The sequence below is a fragment of the Zingiber officinale genome, chromosome 2B, assembly GCF_018446385.1.
Source record: "Zingiber officinale cultivar Zhangliang chromosome 2B, Zo_v1.1, whole genome shotgun sequence".
Classification (NCBI taxonomy): domain Eukaryota; kingdom Viridiplantae; phylum Streptophyta; class Magnoliopsida; order Zingiberales; family Zingiberaceae; genus Zingiber; species Zingiber officinale.
The window spans coordinates 108,695,181-108,716,302 of NC_055989.1; the positions used below are offsets into that span (position 1 = coordinate 108,695,181).

General features: G+C 36.4%; 2 protein-coding genes and 1 long non-coding RNA gene across 9 annotated transcripts; all 3 read left to right on the top strand.

Annotated features, from left to right (window-relative positions):
* Window positions 1-5,587: 5,587 nt before the first annotated feature.
* On the top strand, window positions 5,588-9,367 carry LOC122046739 (protein BRICK1). Its single transcript, XM_042607583.1, has 2 exons — window positions 5,588-5,869; window positions 8,967-9,367. Exons 1-2 carry the CDS (start codon window positions 5,737-5,739, stop codon window positions 9,086-9,088), a joined length of 255 nt encoding a protein of 84 aa, XP_042463517.1. The 5' UTR covers window positions 5,588-5,736; the 3' UTR covers window positions 9,089-9,367.
* A 3,252-nt stretch (window positions 9,368-12,619) lies between these two features.
* On the top strand, window positions 12,620-14,157 carry LOC122046743. The gene is made up of 4 exons (XR_006130372.1): window positions 12,620-13,540; window positions 13,607-13,701; window positions 13,804-13,904; window positions 14,097-14,157. It is a non-coding gene; the product is annotated as an uncharacterized LOC122046743 (long non-coding RNA).
* Window positions 14,158-15,150: 993 nt separating this feature from the next.
* Window positions 15,151-21,024, top strand: LOC122046742 (ubiquinone biosynthesis protein COQ4 homolog, mitochondrial-like). 7 transcript variants are annotated; one of them, XM_042607586.1, is made up of 5 exons: window positions 15,151-15,242; window positions 16,245-16,310; window positions 17,531-17,596; window positions 17,695-17,891; window positions 19,338-20,011. In XM_042607586.1, the coding sequence occupies exons 4-5, from the start codon at window positions 17,712-17,714 to the stop codon at window positions 19,830-19,832; spliced, it is 675 nt and encodes a 224-aa protein (XP_042463520.1). In that variant the 5' UTR covers window positions 15,151-15,242; window positions 16,245-16,310; window positions 17,531-17,596; window positions 17,695-17,711; the 3' UTR covers window positions 19,833-20,011. The 7 variants fall into 7 exon arrangements, with proteins under 7 accessions (XP_042463520.1, XP_042463524.1, XP_042463525.1 ...); XM_042607590.1 differs by having other exon boundaries at window positions 17,542-17,596; XM_042607591.1 differs by having other exon boundaries at window positions 15,151-15,213; window positions 17,542-17,596.
* The last annotated feature ends 98 nt before the right edge of the window (window positions 21,025-21,122 follow it).

Sequence of the window (21,122 nt, forward strand, 5' to 3'; positions counted from 1 at the left end):
TATCAGTGGCATTGTGCTGGAATCTTAGTTGTCCTTGGGTTGTGCTCCCATAGTCGTCCCTAGGTTTAGATAACCTAGTAAATCCTACTAGATTCGGGACTAGCTACCTCGGGACTGGTAAGGGATGCGCGCATAGCAAGTACAGTTGCCGGGCCCATCAGCAGCTTGATTATTATTTTTATCTATTATGAAAATAGTTTTCAAAACTTCACAAATCAGTTACGTGAATACAGTTCAGATTTAGCATTAGCCTAGCATCAGTTTAGTTCAGCTTATGTATCAGTTCAGTTAAACTTATTATTCTGAAGTATAAAAGTATAAGTTTTGAACAAGTGAAATAAGTTTTACATGTTTAGCATTTCAGCATGTCTTGTTTCTTTTGTTATTAGATGAGCATGTGTAGTATTTCCTTTAAAGCATTCAGTTTTAGATTTATTTTATTTACATGCATATTCGAGTTTTGTGAGTTAGATAGTGATTACTAAGCAATTTTGCTTATAGTTGCATTTCCTCTTACTGCAGATAAAGGAAAGGAAAAGTTATAGCAAAGGAAGGCGACAAGGAGGTGCGGATGGATGTGCGATGCCTGGACTATAGAAGCCTTGGGACATAGCATAAGAATTTATTAAGATTGCCATGTATTTAGACTATTGAAATTATTTAGTCTTCCTCTGCCAGTTAATTGCATGTTTTGAGTTTTTGTGAGTTTTAAGTATAGATATTTTCACGCGAACAATTTTAGTTAAGATATGTTAGTAGTCCAGTAGCGCTCCGCCCTCGCGGACTAGTAGTGAGGAGGGTGGGGTGTTACACCCCCCCTCCCCCCCTCTCTAGCTGGGCGCCAAGGGTCCCAACAGAAATCACCCAAGTGAACGAAGCGAGCAGGAGCAGAAGGTCAGACAAAAAGTCAAGTCAGAGTTGACTCTTGTTCGGGCACCCAAAGCTATTTCGGGCGCCCAAACCACCTTGGTGATGAATGGGCGTCTTGACGCATTGACGCTACGTATTAGCGTCGGCAACAGTTCGGGTGCTTGGAGCGGGTCTAGGTGCCCGGAGCGAGTTCGGGCGCCCGAAGAAGGATAAAACTTTATTGTTTGTCCATTGCGTAGCCATTTGTAAGAAGATGAGATTTACTACGCTGGGGCACCCGGACCGTGCCACGTTAGTTTCGACCAATAGGCTATAAATAGAGCCTTGATCTTCTCCATTTTAAACAACACACTTTGTATTTCGAATCTCTTTATGTTTTTCACTTCCAAGCTTTCTTTCCGTGTACGAGGCTTCTTCACCTCCGATGTTTTGTTCGAGAAGGAGATCTTTATAGTGAACTTATTTTCCTTAGAGTAATAATCCTCTGATTGCCAACCAAGTAAATTGTTTGTCTCATACTCCTCTTAATTTTATTATTATTTCTTTAAGTATGTAATTGTCTGAAAGCCTGATAGATTGAGAAATGTATTCATTATTTTATTGTGCAGGGCAATTCACCCTCTCTTGTCGGTCATAAGGGACCTACACTTAAGACTTATTGGAGTAGAATATTGTTAAACTCACATATACTCTGGCTATCCCAACTGAAAATGAATCATGGTTTGAATTTCATAATTTGAATTTTTCGTCAGATACTTCAAAAATCAATATATACCAATGTCACCTATTATTAATAGGAAAAATTATATATCTGTATCTTGTAAATATATTTTTATTTAGATCCTGCAGTCTTCCCCTGGTGGTAGATGTCAACCTGACAAAAAAAGATTCGTAATCCATGTTCTGTAACTACCTATATTTGCCATTTACCTCCAAATGCAGTAACTTTTCTTGCTAAGTATTTAAAATACGAGTATAAATGTTATCTTAATTCATCTTAATCTAATAAGAAGTACAATTAAATATCAATTGTGCTATGAACTTGCACAGTAATGTCCATACAGTATATCTCAAATTCATAAATCGGACTTTGTTTTTTCATAATCCTCATGTAAACATTTATGATTTGACTATCAACATGCTTACCAAATAAAAAAAAAGACAAAATACAGGTCCAGTCAAGCTTAGGAAGTCATCCTGCCAAATGACAACACTAGATGGAGAGAAAAATTATTTCCATTACAAATACTGAGAAAGAAGTGTTAAGACAAAATTTAACATATTCAAATTAAACTTACTCCAAATCATCCTTAGACAGAAATTCTATTAACATCATTCTCTCTTCTTCTGATCCTTCTTCATGGCTAGAGAATCACCTCTCCCTTTATATGCATCAATTTTATTCTTAGCAGGACTTTTGTTACCCTTCTCAACATCTACGATGGATTTTATTTATGTGGCAACATATTTAGTAATATAAGTTAAAATCCATATATGTTTAGTAATGATATATAATAATACATAGAAACTGTTAGGCTTCAAAATAACTATTCTAGGTTATGCTTTATCTACCTATTTTATTTTCTTCCTCCTACGTTTTTGTGTTGAGCTAGGGGGAGTCACAAACATTGACGCCCTTTGCTACACGATTAGCTATATTCCTTATAGTATCTACAATAGAAGATTAAAAAGGACTGATCTTCTCTGTTTTTGAAGTAGCAACGTTACTACCAGGAACATATGAACCACTATTCTTTTCTACTTCCAATCCATCACAATCAGATTTTGCCAATCCAGTGTTTTCTTTATTCAATTGAGAAATAATATCTTTTACCATCAAATCAGTATTATCATCCAAGTTAGGAGTTAGATCTTCATTTACTTCCACATTTAACTCAAATAACCGGACAAGTTCAATCTCACCACCGACTTCGACTTCAACATTCTTATTCTCTTCAAAATTAAAATTTTCTTTCTCACCACCTATTTTTTCACTAACTGGTTCTGCCTCCACATCATTATTACTCTTTGATATCTCACACAATACTTTACTATCAAAATAAGAGCAATGTCGTCAAAAATATCTTAGCATCATTATTTAACATAAATAATTTTATTATTTCTATATTTACTAAAAAACTTCCTTATTTGTCGCTTAACAGAATCTCCTCATCCGGAAATGATACTATATTCAACACCTTTTCATAATTATAAACAAAACATCACTTCTACAATCATACTTAGAAAAATATATACTAAAAACATAGCAATTTACCCCTGCTGAAATCAATGCTGGTAAATAATCTCTCGACAGCATCACGTTGGATGGAAATCTTACTCCTTTCACAATGAAACAACCGGGAAAATACTATAAAGACCATGCGTGTCCAAATGAAGGTATTATTTCATATAACCAAGCCTGAATACACAAAGATATTATTACAATAATATGAAATATATCACAATCGCATTTCAAAAATTAAAAACTCACCATTAGGCCAACAATATAATCATTTATATACTTTTTGCTTCCTTCCAGCCTATTGCCATTACTAGCGATATATAAAATAAGTTGGCGACACACAAATCTATATGCTGCATCTCCTCATGAGTAATTAAAGAACCTCGATAGGTTATTAATGTAGGACATAATAAATCGAGGAGTGGAATAGTTACCAATAAGAAAAATAACACAGTTTAATAGAAGATAAATAAACAGCCTAACAAAATCATCCACTTTAGAATCCTTCTCTGATCCAGTTAATACAAGCATTTTATCATGAATTGTAGTCCTATTTACGTTACCAACTTTTTCTCCAAATAACCGAGCCATAAATTTGGACTCCATGCTGACATCCAAATCAATAGGTTGCCCCACATGGGCTAAATCAAGGATGATGCAAAACTAGGTCGATGTGAATGGAACTGCAATGTTGTTACCAAACAATAATGAACACAAAGACTGTTGGAATCTGTTTAATACTAAATCTACTCTAGTACTACTAGTTGGCATCTCAAGAATCTCAAACCCTGGAGCAAGTGGAGTGCTTTTGATCCTCTCTTTTTGCTTATTACCCAACTTGGGTAACACTTCATCCAACACAACTTTTAAATATGTCGGTGAACAATGCAAACATAATTGTTTGCTGCTCTGGCTCTTCTCCATAGATTTTCCCTTAACCTCCTTTAATTTTATAGCTATGGTTTTCTTGTTCATTTCTATATAAAAATAAATTACTTAATAATTCATATCATAAACTATAATCAATGGAAAATATGGACATCAAAATGCTTAAATTAAGTATATTATTCAGTTTATTGATAATCACTAGACAACAACCACATATCTCATTCAATCATTCAATTGAATAAGATAAAACACAAACACATTCATAAAACAAGTTGCAATTAGAAATCCAGAACTCATTTTTATGCAAACTAACAAAATCAACCACACTCAAACAACAAGAATAATTTATAATTCATACCATAAAGTACAAGTCATGGAAAATATGAGCACCAAAGCACTTGAATTGCATATATTATTCGGGGTTTTGCTAATCAATATACAAAAGTAATATATATCTTTCAAATTTTCAATTAAAGAAGATAAACAAACAAACAAAATCATAAAATTATAATTTGAACATCAAAACTAATTTTATTATAGCTAACAGATTATGCAACATAAAAAATTTAAACTATTTACCCATTTATACCCTAAAGCACAAATCCTAAATATTTTGGACATCAAAACGCTTAAATTGAGTACTTTATTCAGTTTATTGATAATCAATACCCAAAACTAACATATATCTTTTAATTCTTCAATTGAAGAACATAAAACATGAAAACACTAATAAAATTGTAATTCAAAAATCAAAACTAATTTTATTCGAGCCAACAGAGTGGACAACACCAATACTTATAACAATTTATCCATTCATACCTTAAAGTACAACCCTACATATTTTGTGCATCAAAGTACTTAAATTGAGTACATTACTCAGTTTATTGATAATCACAATAAAATTTACATATATATCTCACATTCCTTAAATTGAAGAAGAAACCATACAAATTCATTCATAAAATTGCAATATAGACACATAAATCTAATTTTATCCAACTTCAACCTCACAAAATTGAAAACACCTATGAATTAAAGCTTTGATTTTTCACAAAGAAATAACAAATTAGTCGAAATCTAGGATACACAAATTTTACTTACCGATGATTTAAGGGTTTAAGATGATTTAGTTGAGTTCTACCACCTTTTTTGTTTTTACCTTCAACGTCAATGGAGATGGTTTAGGGACAAAGTCGGGGAGTACGTCGCCGATGGTTTGGAGTCATGGAGGCGGAGTGTGTCACCGAGTTTTGGAGTCGCGGAGGCAGAGTCCATCGCTGAGGTTTGGAGTCGTGAAGTAATATGTCGAATGTTGGAAAAGAAAGGAGCAGTTGTGCGTTTTAAATCCAAACGAGGGTAATATGATAATTTCACTAGAGTTAGAGAGTTGAAACTAATTTGGTCATGTATAAAAATAAATTTATATTTATAGACTGAATGTAAATGTTTAAGTTTACACGAGGATTTAAAGACAATTTTCTGTTAATATAATCGAAAATGTTATTTGATTTTAAAATTTTTATTTAAAATCGGGAAAACAATTATTACCAATTTAAGTATATCTTCAAGAAAAAGGGTATTACGCATATCTGTGATCCATCGACAGCTCGGCCTACTCCTGGGCTTACTCCGTTGCTCGAAGGGCGGCATTGGGCGCAGCGAAGCATCGGCGCGCTTCAGCCGATCATCTTCCTCCTCCTCCTTGATCGGCGCGCTTCAGATCTGAGCAAATCGAGATGGCGAGGGCGGGAGGGATGACCAACGCGGTGAACGTAGGGATCGCTGTCCAGGCCGACTGGGAGAACCGCGAATTCATCTCCAATATCTCGCTAAACGTTCGCCGACTCTTTGACTTCCTCCTGCAGTTCGGTCCGTATTCTTCTTCGCCCTCACCTTTTGGTTTGATTCGAACTGATCGGTGAGGCTAGGGGTCTGATTAAGCATGGGATGGTTGTTGTGTAATGATTTGAGCTTTTCCTTGCACCCCTTCTACAGTCCAGGTTCTGTTAGGACGACGACTTTACAGATCTTGGTGTTGGAACACCAGAAATGCGTTCTTCAATTCATCTAGGTCAATTAATTCTTTGTTGGTGATGTAGATTTAGGATCTTAGTCTTTGGTTGTTGTTAACCGAGTGCCAGAAAAGAGAATACTTAAGTTAGAACGTAAAAAATTCAAGCTTCAAATAAGACGAAAGTGACCTATAAACCTTCAAACTCTACGTAGCACGAATCGTTGTGATTGAATCGCACTGTCATTATGCATATGAGAATTTGTGTACATAAGCCTATTTGTACTGCTGAAATTATGATCAACTCTGACAGCTCTTTTTCTACTTGCATACCCAAGGATCATACTGAGCTAGAAATCTTAAGTCAAACTTAAGCTTCCCTAGCTCAAGCTAACAAAAAAAATCTCTACATGCATGTGAGATTTTTTTGTACATAAATTAGCGAATTTTCACTGCTGAAATTGTGATCAAGTCTGCAAATCACTATTGGCAGCTCTAGTTCTACTTGCATACCTAAGGATTATCCTGAGCTAGAAACCTGAAGTCAAACTTCAGCTTCCCTAACTCAAGCTCACAAGAGAATCTCTACATGGCTCAACTAATCCTTTTTACACAATCTGTTACAGCATCTTGACATTGCTAAGTAGATTGATGTTATGTTAAAAAGTTGCTATACATAGTCTATTGCCTACCATGACATTGGCGTTCAATTTAGATAATAGTACACAGGAGATCCTAACATAAGGTCTGTTTTGTTGTTGTTGCGCCTTTGTTGTATTAGCACATGCCTGAACCTCAGTTGTACTGGATTATGTATAACAGAGTGCAATCATATTGATTGGAGTATTTATCTTTCAAAAATTTTGGTAGTAACCTTTAGTGTCTAACCATAAATGATTATGTATTTCTTTTCTAGTCTACTATAAAGCATTGCAGTTTACTAAGCTACATAGTGAAATTCTTTCAAATTTTCTATTACTTTACCTCAGATAGTTAGTCTTGGGTTTATTCACAATGTATCACCTCCATATTCTCCTATTGCTAAATTAGTATTCTTATCAACAAGTCAGTATCCCGAGCCATAGTTGATCAATTCTTTACAATATTTGATAAGCGTGTTCAAAATAGTATTTGTATCAGAATCTTAAGCCTATTGCTAAAGCTCACTCGAGAAAGCCATCTGATTGACTTGAGAAGCCTGAACTATTAATTGAGACTCATACATGCCTTGTAAACCCTCTTAATTAGCAACTTCCAACATGGATCTTAATTGAGATGTCACAGAAATTTCCCTCAAGGCTGTTACAGAAATTTCTATAATCTCGATTATTTATCACTTTTGTTTTTAAGTTGTGAATTGTTTATAAAACAATTATCTATTTAGCATGAACTTTGTTTCTTTAGTGGTTTCCTTCAGAAAGAGAATGTATTTTACTTTCTGCATGTTTTCCCTTTTTTAATTCTTCATGTCTAACTCTCAAGTTCCATTGCACATCATGCTAGCTTATATTTCTCTGATGGTAACTGGATACACCTGTCTTCATTTATTTATTTGGCTTGGGACTTCTGTATACTGTTTTTTCTCTTTTTTTTTCCTAGAGGGTCTAGGAATCTCAGAAGCCAGAAAATAAGATTGGACATTTGCAGCATTATTGACGAGTCCTCTTAATGGTTTTCATTTTTTTTCTTCTTGCAAGTAGATTGGTCTCGATATCTGGTCCTCAAACAAACTTGCATGTTCTGAAATTTCTCATCTTTTATCTAGAAAATCTTGAATTACATGCTAGGTTTCCAGGTTGTAGAATGCTTGCCATTAAGAATAATTATAATTGGCAGTCACATGGTGGCAGCTTGCCCGTTATTGTGAGGTCTAATGATAATCAGTTTTCATTCTTCAGTAAATACTAGCTGATTTGAGATTCTCTTATTATTATTTTATTAAACGGAATCCATCTTCTTTTAGAAGATAATTGATTGCTTTTTTTATTTGAAAATGTTCCTTTTTAACCAATTTATAAACTCTGAATGGCTATAAACATCAGGCTTTACTGGTTTTGCAAGGAAAGCTTACTATTCTGCAATTAGATAATTGATTGTCCTATTGATACATTTTATTCCAACATTTAGGATATCATCAACATTTGTCGCTGCTCATTTTACTATCTTAACTAATTGCTACTTCTTATTGTAGCAAAAGGTCACAGCCCGTCCCTAGGTTATATAAAGGGAGGTAAATCACGGGTCAGCTTATAGTTGACCATCAAGTGGTTAGGGGGTGAGAGGAGTTTTTTCCGAGGACATGTGCTCGTCAAGAATTGATCTCTGTTCCATTATACTAAATCTGCCACCCTCTAGGGTACCCAGTGGAGACAATTGCTACTTCTTATGATCTCACATAAAGTAGACTAGTTGAGTTTCTTCCCCATCTAGTCTATTATTTTGAATTGTCTTTCTTGTCTCAACATTGTTAGTCTTAATTCCTCGACACCAGCTGTATGGAATTTTTTGCAACTTAACTTTGTCTGATGGGGCCTTTGTTTCACGGAATTTAATAAGATAAGGAATGGAATAGTTATTCCTAAAGACTAGATAAGCAGTGCTTTAACAATATGAAGGATTTCTATATGGTCTGGCTGGATGCGAGCCCGACTTATCCATTTGGCCTAGAAGATTTGTCCTCATCAAAATAACCAAGGAATAAATAAGAAATAGCCATTCCTATGATAGAGCTAGGAATAACTATTTGAGAATCATAATTTCATGACAATTGTTCATTGAAATTCAGAGGAAGTAAAACCTCTGCTCTCTAAATCTAACGAACCAAACCGACCATAATGCTTGCATATGTGGGTAAGTTGTCATAAACTATACTGAACAGCATGCTCCAGATTTTTTGTCCCTCCTTTATATGTCTATGCATGTGTTTTGGCACTCAAATTCGCCCTTGTTTTCCAGAGGCTACAACAAAGAGCAAATTGGCTGCTTTGAATGAGAAGCTGGATATCTTAGAGCGCAAATTGGAAGTTCTTGAGGTCCAAGTGAGCAGTGCAACTACGAACCCCTCCGTTTTCACCTGAAAACTGTTCTCCAGGTCCATTGTTAGTGGATCACCGATCTCTAAAGTTATGTCACTGTACACAATCTCATGTTTGTCACTTGTACACCATGGCAACCTACGTCTTTGCCACATTTTGGCATATGGAGTATTTTTTTTTTTTTTTTTGTTTCCAGTAGACCCCCTTTGTTTCTCTAAAATCATTTTTACCGAAATTTTATGGTTTACATGCCATTAGTTGTTAATCGATCTCACCTAATCGGGTAACTATATTGCTGTATATGTCATTTGATTTTGGTCAGACTTGACTCATTCTGATGTAGTTTAAAAGTTTAGGGTCGTATTATCGATTAAATTTATTTTGTTACTGTTTTTAAGAACAAATAAATAATTTCAAATTTTTATAATGGCATTTGTAAAAATAAAATTTGAAATGGTAAATATACAGAATGGTAGATTGATAAAGATATATATGCAGGGTAAGCAATCGGTTTTAAACCGATTAAATTAAAATTAAATAAATAAAATATTTTTGGAATTAATCCGATTTTTCTAACAAAAAATTTAACATAAAAGATTTCAATTTTTTTTTTTTTTTTTTGGAACTAATCCGATTTTTCTGATAAAAAATTTAACAATCAATGGAAAATCGAAGTGTTGATTTTGAGAAATCAACATCACCCTATGTCCTCCCGGTGCGGTGAAATGTTATCAAAACTTAGATCAAAATTTATCGTGTCTGAGCATACCTCCTTCTATACCTTGCCACCTACACTAATGACTAGTAGTCATCTGAAATTTATCTCCTTCGTGTTGACTTAGGGACGGGTTGGCGGGGGCCCTGGTATATATCGCCCTCAGGCTATGGTGCAACGACAGGGAATTGTCACCTAAATATTTGTGGTTCGATCTTCAATTATGATGAATTTGTAGGAATTTTTTCTCCAAATAGGGTGCGTAACCAAAGGATGTTGGACTTCTTGGCCGCTCGTCGTGAGCACTTCCCATTTACCCTGGTAGTCGGTGGAAAAATTCTGTAGGGCCGGACCAGTCACCTTAGGACTAGTCAATGAGGCTAACTGGGTTTATCATGAGCATCACTTTGCAGTGCCCCTAGGGCTACGGTGCAACTGTAGGGTATCCAGGTTGTCACCCAAGTACTTATGGTTTGATCCCCAGTTACGATAAATTTGTAGAAATTTTTCCTCTAAATAGAGCGTGCAACCAAAGGATGTTGGGGTTCTGGGAAGGTTTATCACTTTTTTTATTATTAGCATCACTTTGCGGGTCCCCTCGAGGGTGGTTTGGTGGTTGAGATATGAGGTATTGTCGCATTAGGCCATGAGATCAAAACTCAACACATCCGAGCATGCTTTCCCCCCTGTCTTGGTCACTGCACTAATGTCTAGCAGCTATCCGTGATTTACCTCTTCCGTGTTGACCTGGGGGACGGTTGACGGGGGTGCCGAGACGAGCGAATCGCCTTTTGCCATATTAGCATCACTTTGCGATGTCCATTCGGGGCGGTGCAGTGGTTGAGGTATAGGATGTTACTACATTAGGTGATGGGGTTGAAACTCGACATATCCGAGCATGCCTTCCTCATATCTTGATCACTGTATTAATGGCTAGTAGTCACCCGTGATTTATTTCCTCTATATTGATTTAGAGACGGATTGGCGGGGGCACTGGGAGCAAGCGAATCACTTTTTTATCACATTAGCATCACTTTATAGCCCCGCTATGGTGTAACAATAAGGATGTTTAGTTGTCTCCTAGGCACACATGATTCAATTCCCAGTGACGACGTATTTGTAAAGATTTTTCTTCTAAATGAGACTTGTAACTAAGGAATGTTGGATTTCTGGATCGCCCGTCACAAGTACTTTCCGATTAATCCTGATAACCGATGAAAAATTTATATAGGACTTATTGGTCACTCCAAATTCAATATTACTTAACTTGATTAATTATTTTTTTATTAGCATCACTTTGCGTATAATTTTAGTTGAGTTGATAATGTTGATTTAATTGAATTAGGACTTTTAAAATTGAAATAGAACGAATTACCTGAAATAATTAATATTTTATTTTAAAAAATTAAACTTTCAAAATAATTGAATTGATTTGGTAAAAGTTATTTATTTATTTTCATGATAATCTATTTTTAATTATCTCTCTTCTAATCACTTGGTAATTGGTTTTGTTTTGATCTTCTCTTTATGCTACAATACAAGGATGGTCAGAGTATTTATAGGAATTTTTCTCTAAACAAGAGGTGTAATCAAAAGATGTTAAGTTTCTGGATTAACCGTCACGTGTCCTTCCCGATTTACTCTGGTGGACGGTGAAAAACTTCCGTGGGACCAGGTCGATCACCCTAGGCTCAACGTTACCCAGTCTGATTAATCATTTTTCGGTCACCCCATACTCAACGTTACCCAACTTCATTAATCATATTTTTTACAATATAAAGTTGTGATACGCTAGATGTCTCTCGTGCGTGCTTAGCATCTGTAAGAGAGAACCTCTCGTCCCTAAATATAATTGTGATCGGATCTGATTTTATCATAATTAATTATGATCTTTTTATTAGGTTCATCGTCTCTTTTAGATTATAATTTAGATCGAGATGGATGGTCGGAGGTCGTCGACAGTGGACAAGTAACCAAGCAACATAACGCTGAGCGAGGGACGACCTTCGAGTAGTCTCCGACCATCCGTCCCAATCCACACTATAACTTAGAGGGATAGTAAACTAGAAAAAAAAAATATAATTAATTACAGTTGAATCATGATCTTAATTTAATCATAATTATAAATGATCCATCTTTTAATCTATTTTTATTTTTCTTTTAAATGACCAAAAGATTCCCGAGGAGATCCGACATGTAATATATCAAAACATATATATCAATTCAAAACGTTCAGTTATAGAGAAGAGTGATACTATCAAATATTGCTATTTTCAATAGATAAATTTATTGATAAATTATAAATCTGTAAATTAAATGTGAAATGATAAATATATTTATATTAAGTAGAAATAAGAAAAAAAGATTTTTTGTGTATACAAAATAATTGTTAGATTAAAAAAATATATCCAAAAGAAAAATTGCTTTTTATTATCTAACATCTTATTTTTATTCATAATCAATGAAATATACAATAAAAAAAATACCACATAACAATTTCGGCCTCAATACTGGTTATTTGCCCTCTCTCCCCTCCGGCGACCCGAAACTTCCTCCTTCACCTGGAAGCGGAGCGCAGATCGAAGGCGCCGGTGATCGGAGACTTCGCCACTCTTTTCTGGAAATCCTAGGCTTTCTCTGATTCTCTATCTCTCCCTCTCCCTCTCCCTCTCCCTCTCCCGGTCTTTTTCTCGCGTGCTACCCTTCTTACCCGCAGTGACCGCCTTCGCGCGAGGACGTCGGAGGGTATCTGCCCTCCTTCGTAGGGCCGTTGGCGAAACTTTTACGCTCTTCTACTCTTGTCTTCTTTGGATCCGGAGCAACCGATTAACATTTGCTTTGGGTAAGGTTTTCCTTCGGTGTTTTTCTTGCTTATTTCGGAGCCACCTGCTTTGTCATGGTGAAATCTCTTAATGTACCAAGTGGCACAGTCGAAACGCACGATAAATTGCCAAAATCTCGTCATGCAATATTGAGATAATATTAGTTTTTTGTTGTTTGTGTTCATGTAAGATATTATCAAAATCCTACCATTTAGATAGAACACAAAGTATATAATTATCTCATTTCTTTTTTCTTCTTCAATTATGTAAAATACATGAAAAATGATGAATAAAGGTAAAAGAATTTTTTAAAATTTTTAAAATTTTTTTCAGAATTCATATGGACAAATTAATGGAGATAAAAATAAGACTCGAAAAAACCTGTTTAAATTACCCCGTTTTAACAGGAAATATAGATTTTCTTTATTTCCTTTTCTTTTTATTTCTTCGTTTCTTCCCTTTTATCGCCGAACCCCCCCCTCCCCCGCGCGCCTCTCTTCCTTTCCTAGCCGAAGCCCTCTCAAGCCCTAACCGTCGGCGGTTACTCCTTTCCCTCGCGTGCATAAGGCCGGGACCAAGAGAAGCCGACATTTTTCTTCTCCCTCTCCGCAGCCGAGCTACCTCGCGTGTGCCCTAGCACCGCCGGGTGCCGATCCTCCTAAGCCCTAGCGCCGACATTCAGTCCATCTTCGCTGCGAGCCGCACACTCGACGCCTTCTTCTTCCTTTTCCCCGGCGACGAATCTGCCTCCGCCGACCCACTGTCGCCCTTGTGTGCCGACGCCGCCGCCGCCGACTCTTGACCCGAGTAACACCGACCGCCTCCTCTCTGCCCTCTCCTGATCATGAGGGTTTCTGTCGTGCCGCCACAGTGAACCCTGCTCTGATTTCTACAGCCAACGCCCTCTCCACAGTCCTCTGCCATTGTTGACCTAGGGTTCCGGCGGCCAGTATTGAGGTAGGTTTTTCTCTTAAACCTAGATTTAGGTTTGGGTGTGCTGATAAGGTGGCTAATCAAAAACAGATTAGGCAACGAGGTGTTTTCCAGATAAGAGCTTGGATCTTCTCCTCTGTTCTTGATTATTTCCTTCCTTGCGGTGGATTTAGGTCACGGTTGAGGTAAGTTTTGGATCTTCTGTTCTTGATCCGAACGGTGTAGTTTGTTCCCAGCTATGAGTTGTTATTGTTTGTGATCTGGAATCTGTGCTTGTTTTCTAGCAGCAAAGCTTTAAACTCCAGCAGCAAAACTTTAATCAGTAGCTGCTCATACTCGGTCCAGCAGCAACGATCCTTGCTATTGAGCCACAGCGACTGGGGTTGAGGTATAGTGTAGGAATTGAACATTGTTGTAGATGATTGCTAGTTTTGTTAGCAATAGTTGTTAATTTAGATTTAGAATTAATCTAAATTAACAAGTAGGGTTAATGAAGCTAACCCTAGATGATTGGTGGATTAGGAAGTTGTTTAGCTATTTGTTTATAGTTAACTTAGTTAAACTGTACGATTTACTACAGGACTTTGACGCGAGACGAGTATCTCGACGTCAGATTTAGACCAGATTGGATCCTTTCTTATTGGAGGCGAGTACTTCTGACTTTATATCGTTTGATATGCATAGTAGTGAATTTAACAAATTGCAATAATTATGTTTCTTATCTGTTTCGGTTAGTCACTATCCGATACTTGTTACATGCTTGGTTGATACTTGTTTTGCATATCATGTTATTTCTTACCTGCTTATACATACTTATAGGGGGTAGTGATATACCATGCTTCACCATGTTCAGGACCTAGGTTTTTATACCTTATCTTATCTGTGTACCTTTGATTTGATTCATTGACTTAAGGTGCACTTTCTATATATCTATGGTTTAGCTCAGGATATTTACATGGTTAGTATCATGTACCATTCGCATGATTGCATGCTGTGCGATAGTCCGCTCCATTATTGTTGAGCACATCGTCAGTTACATGGATCTGCACACACCACCACTCATGGGTTAGTGGTCGATTCAAGCAGAGTGTGTTGCAGCAGAGACTCTGTTTGGCTTCGTTGGTCCGCTCATGGGTAGTGTGATGTGGGTGCAGATTCCTCCCGTCGTGATGTCGGAGTTGAGAGCATTCGCTCCCCATTTATGATTTGGGGTAGGAGGATAGATGTACTCGACAGATCCGTTCACTTGGTCACTCATCGGGAGCAGCGGTGGCGTGTGAGTGCACGTTGTCACCTACCTCATCTCACTATTATGTGTGAGATGGTTGGCTGGTGTCAGGGGAGACCATCATCATACGCATTGATGCATTTATTTCTTGTGATTGTGTTCGCGATTTATTTGCTGCATTTTGGTTGGATGGTCTGCTTGACATGCATCTGATTTCTATACCTCTCGACTGTTTATCCTTGTACCAGGTCTAGTATGCGGTTTTCTCCTATTTACTACAGTTTGCATTTACCTTTATTACGTCAGGAGACTGTACGCATGATTAGTGCTAGATGTTATTTCCTTACTATGTATATCAGTTGTTATCCGCTGAGGAGTTGACTCATCCTGTGGATATTTACTATTTTCAGGTTGATGATGTCAGAAGAGAGTTCCAGTTGCTAGTTCCCTGCTGAGCGTCGATCTTGTGGTTTTCTTTATTAGACTGTGTTTAGACTTGTTACGTTTTGATACTTGGATCTTGTGTATGGATTGTTTTACTTATCGATGGGTTTGAATTTGAATTTGTTTTACTACATGCCTGCCTAGACGGCAGAAGAGGTAAGTTGGTCTTATCGTCGGATTTGAGTTTTATGAGTGTAGTTGAGTAGGGTGGATTTTGAGTCATATTATCATTTGTTCAGTTTGTTTACTATTAAACTGCGTGGTTGTGTCAGCCAGAGGTTGAAATTGATATAAATTGCGTGGATGTCTGTGTTATTATTTTGTTTATTATTGTTATTAATCCAGCCGCATGTGGTTGAGGTATTTGGTGATGTAGTAAAGTTTCAGATTGTCCGTCGTACAGGGGAGATGTTGTCGAAATTTCTTCGGACAGGGACTCCTTCGGGGCGTGACAATTTACTCACTTGGTTATCAGGATTCATAAACTCTAATACTTAAGCCTGGAGGTTTAGAGTTCGAATCCTGGGGGAGGTAAAAATCCACTGACTAGGAGTGGAAAGTCCTAGTGAGTAACGGCACGGCCAAGGGTCGTCGGTCGACGACATTAGAGGTCGCCAAATGGGCCGACGATATAAGGGCCGACGGTCGACGACATGAGAGGTCGCCAAATGGGTCGCCAAATGGGCCAAGAGAGCTGGGTCGTTACAAATTATTTCCTCCTTCCATCTCCAATTTGCCACCTGCACTGTTCTGTCACGATACCAAAATAATATTGTTCTGCTCAAAAGCTAAAACTCTGCATCACTTGAATTTTTGAACCTTGATACTTGTTAAATGCCAAAATTGGATTAGTCCATTGATTTGCATTATTAAAATTCCTACTGTTACTTCCTTTATGGCGGGAGTTGTTAGGATAAGAGTTTTATCTTTTATCTTTTTTTTTTTTTAGAATTGATTTGGGTACTAATAATGATGTTTGTGGATATTTTTGGGAAATTCAAATACTAATTACATTTTGGGTTCTTTCTAAGGTATTCTTATATTTGTTTTTTGCAGATATTTATTCAGGAACAGCACAGAAAGCCCATAAACTTTTGGGTTCTTTTCTCAGTACATATTAAGGTGAGTAAAATCTTCTCTTATTAATTGATCAGTGTGCATGAATTAAAAGTGTGAAAGATTATACACACACACATATGGTATTATATACTGCTATGAATGTTTTTAAGAGGAGATTAAAATAATGCTAATTTTTTCAAACAAGTTATAAATGAAATAAGTTGTTGGGTTTAACCTCAAGACAAAAAAGATATTATGTTTTCATGCTATATTGTTATGTGAGCTATCTTGTGAGAATTAACTTGGGGATTTTTTTTTAAAATTAACATGATGCTCTAATTATTCTTCAGTCAATACTTATCTTCTAATTTGCTTCATCTTCTATGCTTAATGATGATTTTTATACCAATGTCTGTATGCTTCACTTAAATGCAAAATTGTTGTATAGTACATAAACTCAAAAGTGGAATACCCGAGTTGTGAAAATCCTAAGACGGATAAAATGGTTATTATAAATGGAAAAGTAAATATTAAAAAATGAATACTCTAAACCTAGTTATCATCAAAACTTCTAGTCGCCAATGGACTACGTAGCAGCATGTGTTGCATACGGTCAACTTTGCATGCAACATTATATTGCAATTTTTCACTAGTGAGGCTTCCAACCCATATTATAGATGACACCATTTGGACTCTATAGGTTTAGCTTTAGTGGTTTGGTTTTTAGTGGATTCACTTACTTTAGAATGATATGCAAAAATGTTAATATGGATACAAGTAAAAGTGTGATAATTAATAAGTGGTAAAAAATTTAGGAGCTAAATATATGCTTAAGTGAAGTCTAAAAAATTGGAATGTGAACTATAATCCTTGTGAATTCTTGAGTTCTTTAATAAGATTATGATTCATGCATATTCTTTCTATTTATTCACTTTGCAATTGATGCCTTACTATGTGCTTCCTTTACCTCTATTTTTGCACGCAAGGCTCAATTTTTTTGAATCTTGTTGGATTAAACCAGAGGATCGAGTTACTTGATACCTGATTAGTTTTGATTTACAAATATTTTGTTTACTTTCCCAATATTATTTTAGTAGCACATTGTGGCATATTTTTTTAAACCCAAACATACCCGTTTGAATAACATTTTGCTTTATTATGAGATGACCTTGTTTATAAGATGAAACTTGTTATGATCTTTTGAAAATGAATAAAATACATGTTTTGCCTTATAATACTTGCTTATCTTGTGTTTTTTTTTTCATATCGTGTTTATTTTCTAGCACATTGTCAGGTGGGGTGCCTCCTTGTTTGTGCAAATATTCCCAAAACTTGACAAGAACTGTGTGGTACGTACTCCTGTGGAGTGCTTATTCTACTACCATGTCACATGTGTATAAATGTGCCATTAGTTACTAATACTTACACATAACCATTCATGGATCAGGTCTGAATTCAGAATCAATGGAAGGTGCACGTGTTCCTCTGAAGGGTTGGCAACAAGCTGCAGTTGCTCTGGGTTCAGCGATAGGTGCACTGATGGATCCCAGAAGAGCAGACTTGATAGCTGCATTAGGTGAGACCACTGGAAAGCCAGCCTTTTATCGGGTGCTTGAGCGAATGAGGAATAGCAGTGAAGGCAGAGTGAGTTTATTGACTTTTCATCTTAAAGAAACAAGGCTTCCTATAAATAGAAGTCAACAATTTCTCCGTTCAAGCTTAATAATAAACTAGAGCATCTAGGAATGAAATGATGTTATGAATTATCCATCTTTCTTATTCCTTTATATCACACTACTATTCGCATCAAACTGGTTAACACATGCACCAAAAGTACAAAAACCTGAGTAGTAGTAATTGAACTAAAGCTAAAATGACCTAAAAAAAATCCAAATCTAGATTTTGTTCATAGAACTTACCTAGATTAGCATTGGGGGCTGAATTTGTGTAGCACGTGACACAATAAGCCTCTATTCTAGCTTGTGTTAACAAAGAAAATTGAGGAAAAGAGAAGAATGGTAAACCCCATAATTTTCCATCAGGTGGAGAATTAATTATTTACTATGACATGAAATTCCAGGTACAATTGAGCTGGCTCAGCATGTGAAATTCCATTGAGCGAGGAACTGATGGCTCAGTTGAGCTTGTTTGAAGTTTAGGCTTTTCTCGTAGTTCCAATACTAATTAAGCTGGCCTGTAATTTTGATTTTATAAAGAACTCATTTCTAAGTCTCTCTTCTAAACATTAAATTTGCTTCAATAACAATGCCATGTGTACATATTGTCCCACAAACATTGATGTACCCTTTCTAAACTTGTTGAGCCCAACCATATGGTGTTAGATTTGGTTATTTACTATTCACTGTTTAGGTTCAATTCAATACATGGTTTAATGGTTTGGCTTCTCCATATCCAGTTAGAATGCTGATTTCATTAATTTTATAAACTTTGTGCAGCCTACAAAGCAAACTAGGATCTAGGCTGATTTGGATTTAACAGTTTGCTAGATTTGTTATAGTTTATTTACTCTGAAACTTAGATCAGTAAAAGACCTGAAATCTGGGCTTGATTCTACAGTTATTCCAACAAAAAGAAATCAATTCTTTTTTCTGATCAATGCACACTGCTTAGATCAAATGATATGCAATGCTGATTACCATGCTAACCAAGAAGCAATATTAGGTACAAATAGGATCATCCTGATAATTGAATAAATATGCAATGCTGGAGTCATTTAGATGCTATTTAGATGTTACTATCATGTGGGTCATAAGTTGATTTTACAATGTATTTGTAATTTTTCTCATAAGTTGAATTACAAGAAATATCACAAGTGGTGAAGATGGATCTACGGGAAAGAAAAATAAATGCAGGGCTATTGAGTATCTGCCCCCACTAAATCTATTGTTAGATAATGAGGTTGTTTCTTGGAAATAGTAACAGATTGACTTTGGTTTTTTGTGTTTGCCCATCATTCTACGGCACTAAAAAGGCTAGTTTGTTATCATGTCAGCCAAAGCCAAGTCTTTATGTTTTTCTACTTTGCTTGCTGAATTTTTACCCATTATTGGCAATGTTTTTTCGATTCAGGAAGTTCTTTTAGAGCGGCCACGAGTTATAACTTCGCAAGTATCACATGCTTGGGACATGCCTGAAAACACATTTGGCTCAGCTTATGCAAAATTCATGGGATCTAGGAACTTCTCTCCCGACGATCGTCCCCCAGTTCGCTTCATGGATACAGAGGAACTGGCTTACGTGGCCACGCGTGCTCGTGAGGTGCACGACTTTTGGCACGTGCTATTCAGGCTCCCGACCAACCTGATTGGGGAATCTGCCCTTAAGGTGATCGAATTTGAGCAAATGCTTCTTCCCATGTGTGCCATGTCAGTTGTTGGAGGTTCAGCAAGGTTTAGCGAAAAGCAAAGGACTCTCTTCTTCCGACATTATTTCCCTTGGTCCATGAGGGCGGGCATAGCTTCCACTGATCTGATGTGCATCTACTATGAGAAACATTTTCATGAAAACCTTGAGGATGTTCGGAAGAGATGGGGCATAACCCCTTGCCCAAATCCGGTAGCCTAAAAGAAAACGAGAAGTGTGGTAAGTATCAAACAAACTAAATTGCTGCCTTCCAATTTCTTTCTATCTAATCCTTTGGTTTACTTTCGCTTCTTGTTGGTTACTGGAAATCCAAACTATTTATCATTTTGTTGGTACCTACGTGGCATTTTCATTCCCTATGAGAAAAATTATGAACTTAATAACGTGAGTATATTAATCAATGGCAGTAGGAGGATATATGGCAACGCTAGGGATCTCCCTTGATTATTGCTTAAGCATAAAATTTAAGGGGAGAGATGATGATGACTGTTTTATTCTGTGTGCTAATCACCACTCACTGCTTTACATGTATATCTATCTGCACAAACACAAATGTAGTAATTAAGAGTTTATAATGGGACTAAAAGAACCTGCTCCCAACATGTTTTGCAATATTGTGGCTGACTTGGATCTCGCTCGGTGGCATAAAATGTCTATGTTATCGTTTGTAGTTAGGAGGTAAACGAGTTGAGCTGAGTCGAGTTTAGTTGTCTTCAAACTTGTTTATTTAATTTTATTGAGCTTGTTCAAGTTTATTTATTAAAATCATGTCGAGCTCAGCTCGAGCCTTTTATTATGTTCAACTATTTGCGTTATTTTCCTTATAAATTAGGGTAAATAATTATCTAATACATGACATATATGTTATTATTTATGGGTGGGTGCCCCTCAGGTGTGCACGCGGGCACGTGCCGGGGCTCACAATAGATTAATGCTCTCTCTATATAGATATTTGACTATTGAATGAATATAAATGAGCTTTATCGAACTAAGCATCATCGAGTTTGTTCAGGTCTAATTTGCAACACTAAGAAGTTTTCTTAGAAGCATTGGTCCACTTGTTTCTTGCAATATGAATTGGAATAAACATTTTCTTTTTGTATTTGTCTAAAATAATAAATTTAAAATACTATTAAAAATTAGTCTTTCCTAAATCACTTGGTTTGACTGATCCAAATCATATTTTAGACAGTGAACTTTACCCAGGACTTTTTAATATGGAGTCATATTGGGAAAGAAATTAATATGTATGCATGCATCCTTAAGACAAAGTGGTTCGAATGTAGATGAATTAAATAGGTCTAACAAACCATAGGAACCAAGTGAGATCGACAAGAAGACTGAGTTAGTTGGGCTGGATGAACAAATCAGATGAATCGAGTGTGGGGCCGAGTAAATTAAGCAAGCTAAAACAATCGAGCTACTTGAGCAAACTAAGTGAATCTTAGAACGAACCTTGTTGGATAGGTAAACTACACGAGCCTATGAATT

What these genes read in the sequence shown, in the direction of transcription:
- LOC122046739 (XM_042607583.1), top strand. Translation starts at nt 5,737, where the DNA reads ATGGCGAGGGCGGGAGGGATGACCAACGCGGTGAACGTAGGGATCGCT. An exon ending in TGACTTCCTCCTGCAGTTCG is followed by an intron (nt 5,870 to 8,966) that starts GTCCGTATTCTT and finishes CTTGTTTTCCAG; the next exon opens with AGGCTACAACAAAGAGCAAA.
- LOC122046742 (XM_042607586.1), top strand. Translation starts at nt 17,712, where the DNA reads ATGGAAGGTGCACGTGTTCCTCTGAAGGGTTGGCAACAAGCTGCAGTT. An exon ending in GGAATAGCAGTGAAGGCAGA is followed by an intron (nt 17,892 to 19,337) that starts GTGAGTTTATTG and finishes TTTTCGATTCAG; the next exon opens with GAAGTTCTTTTAGAGCGGCC.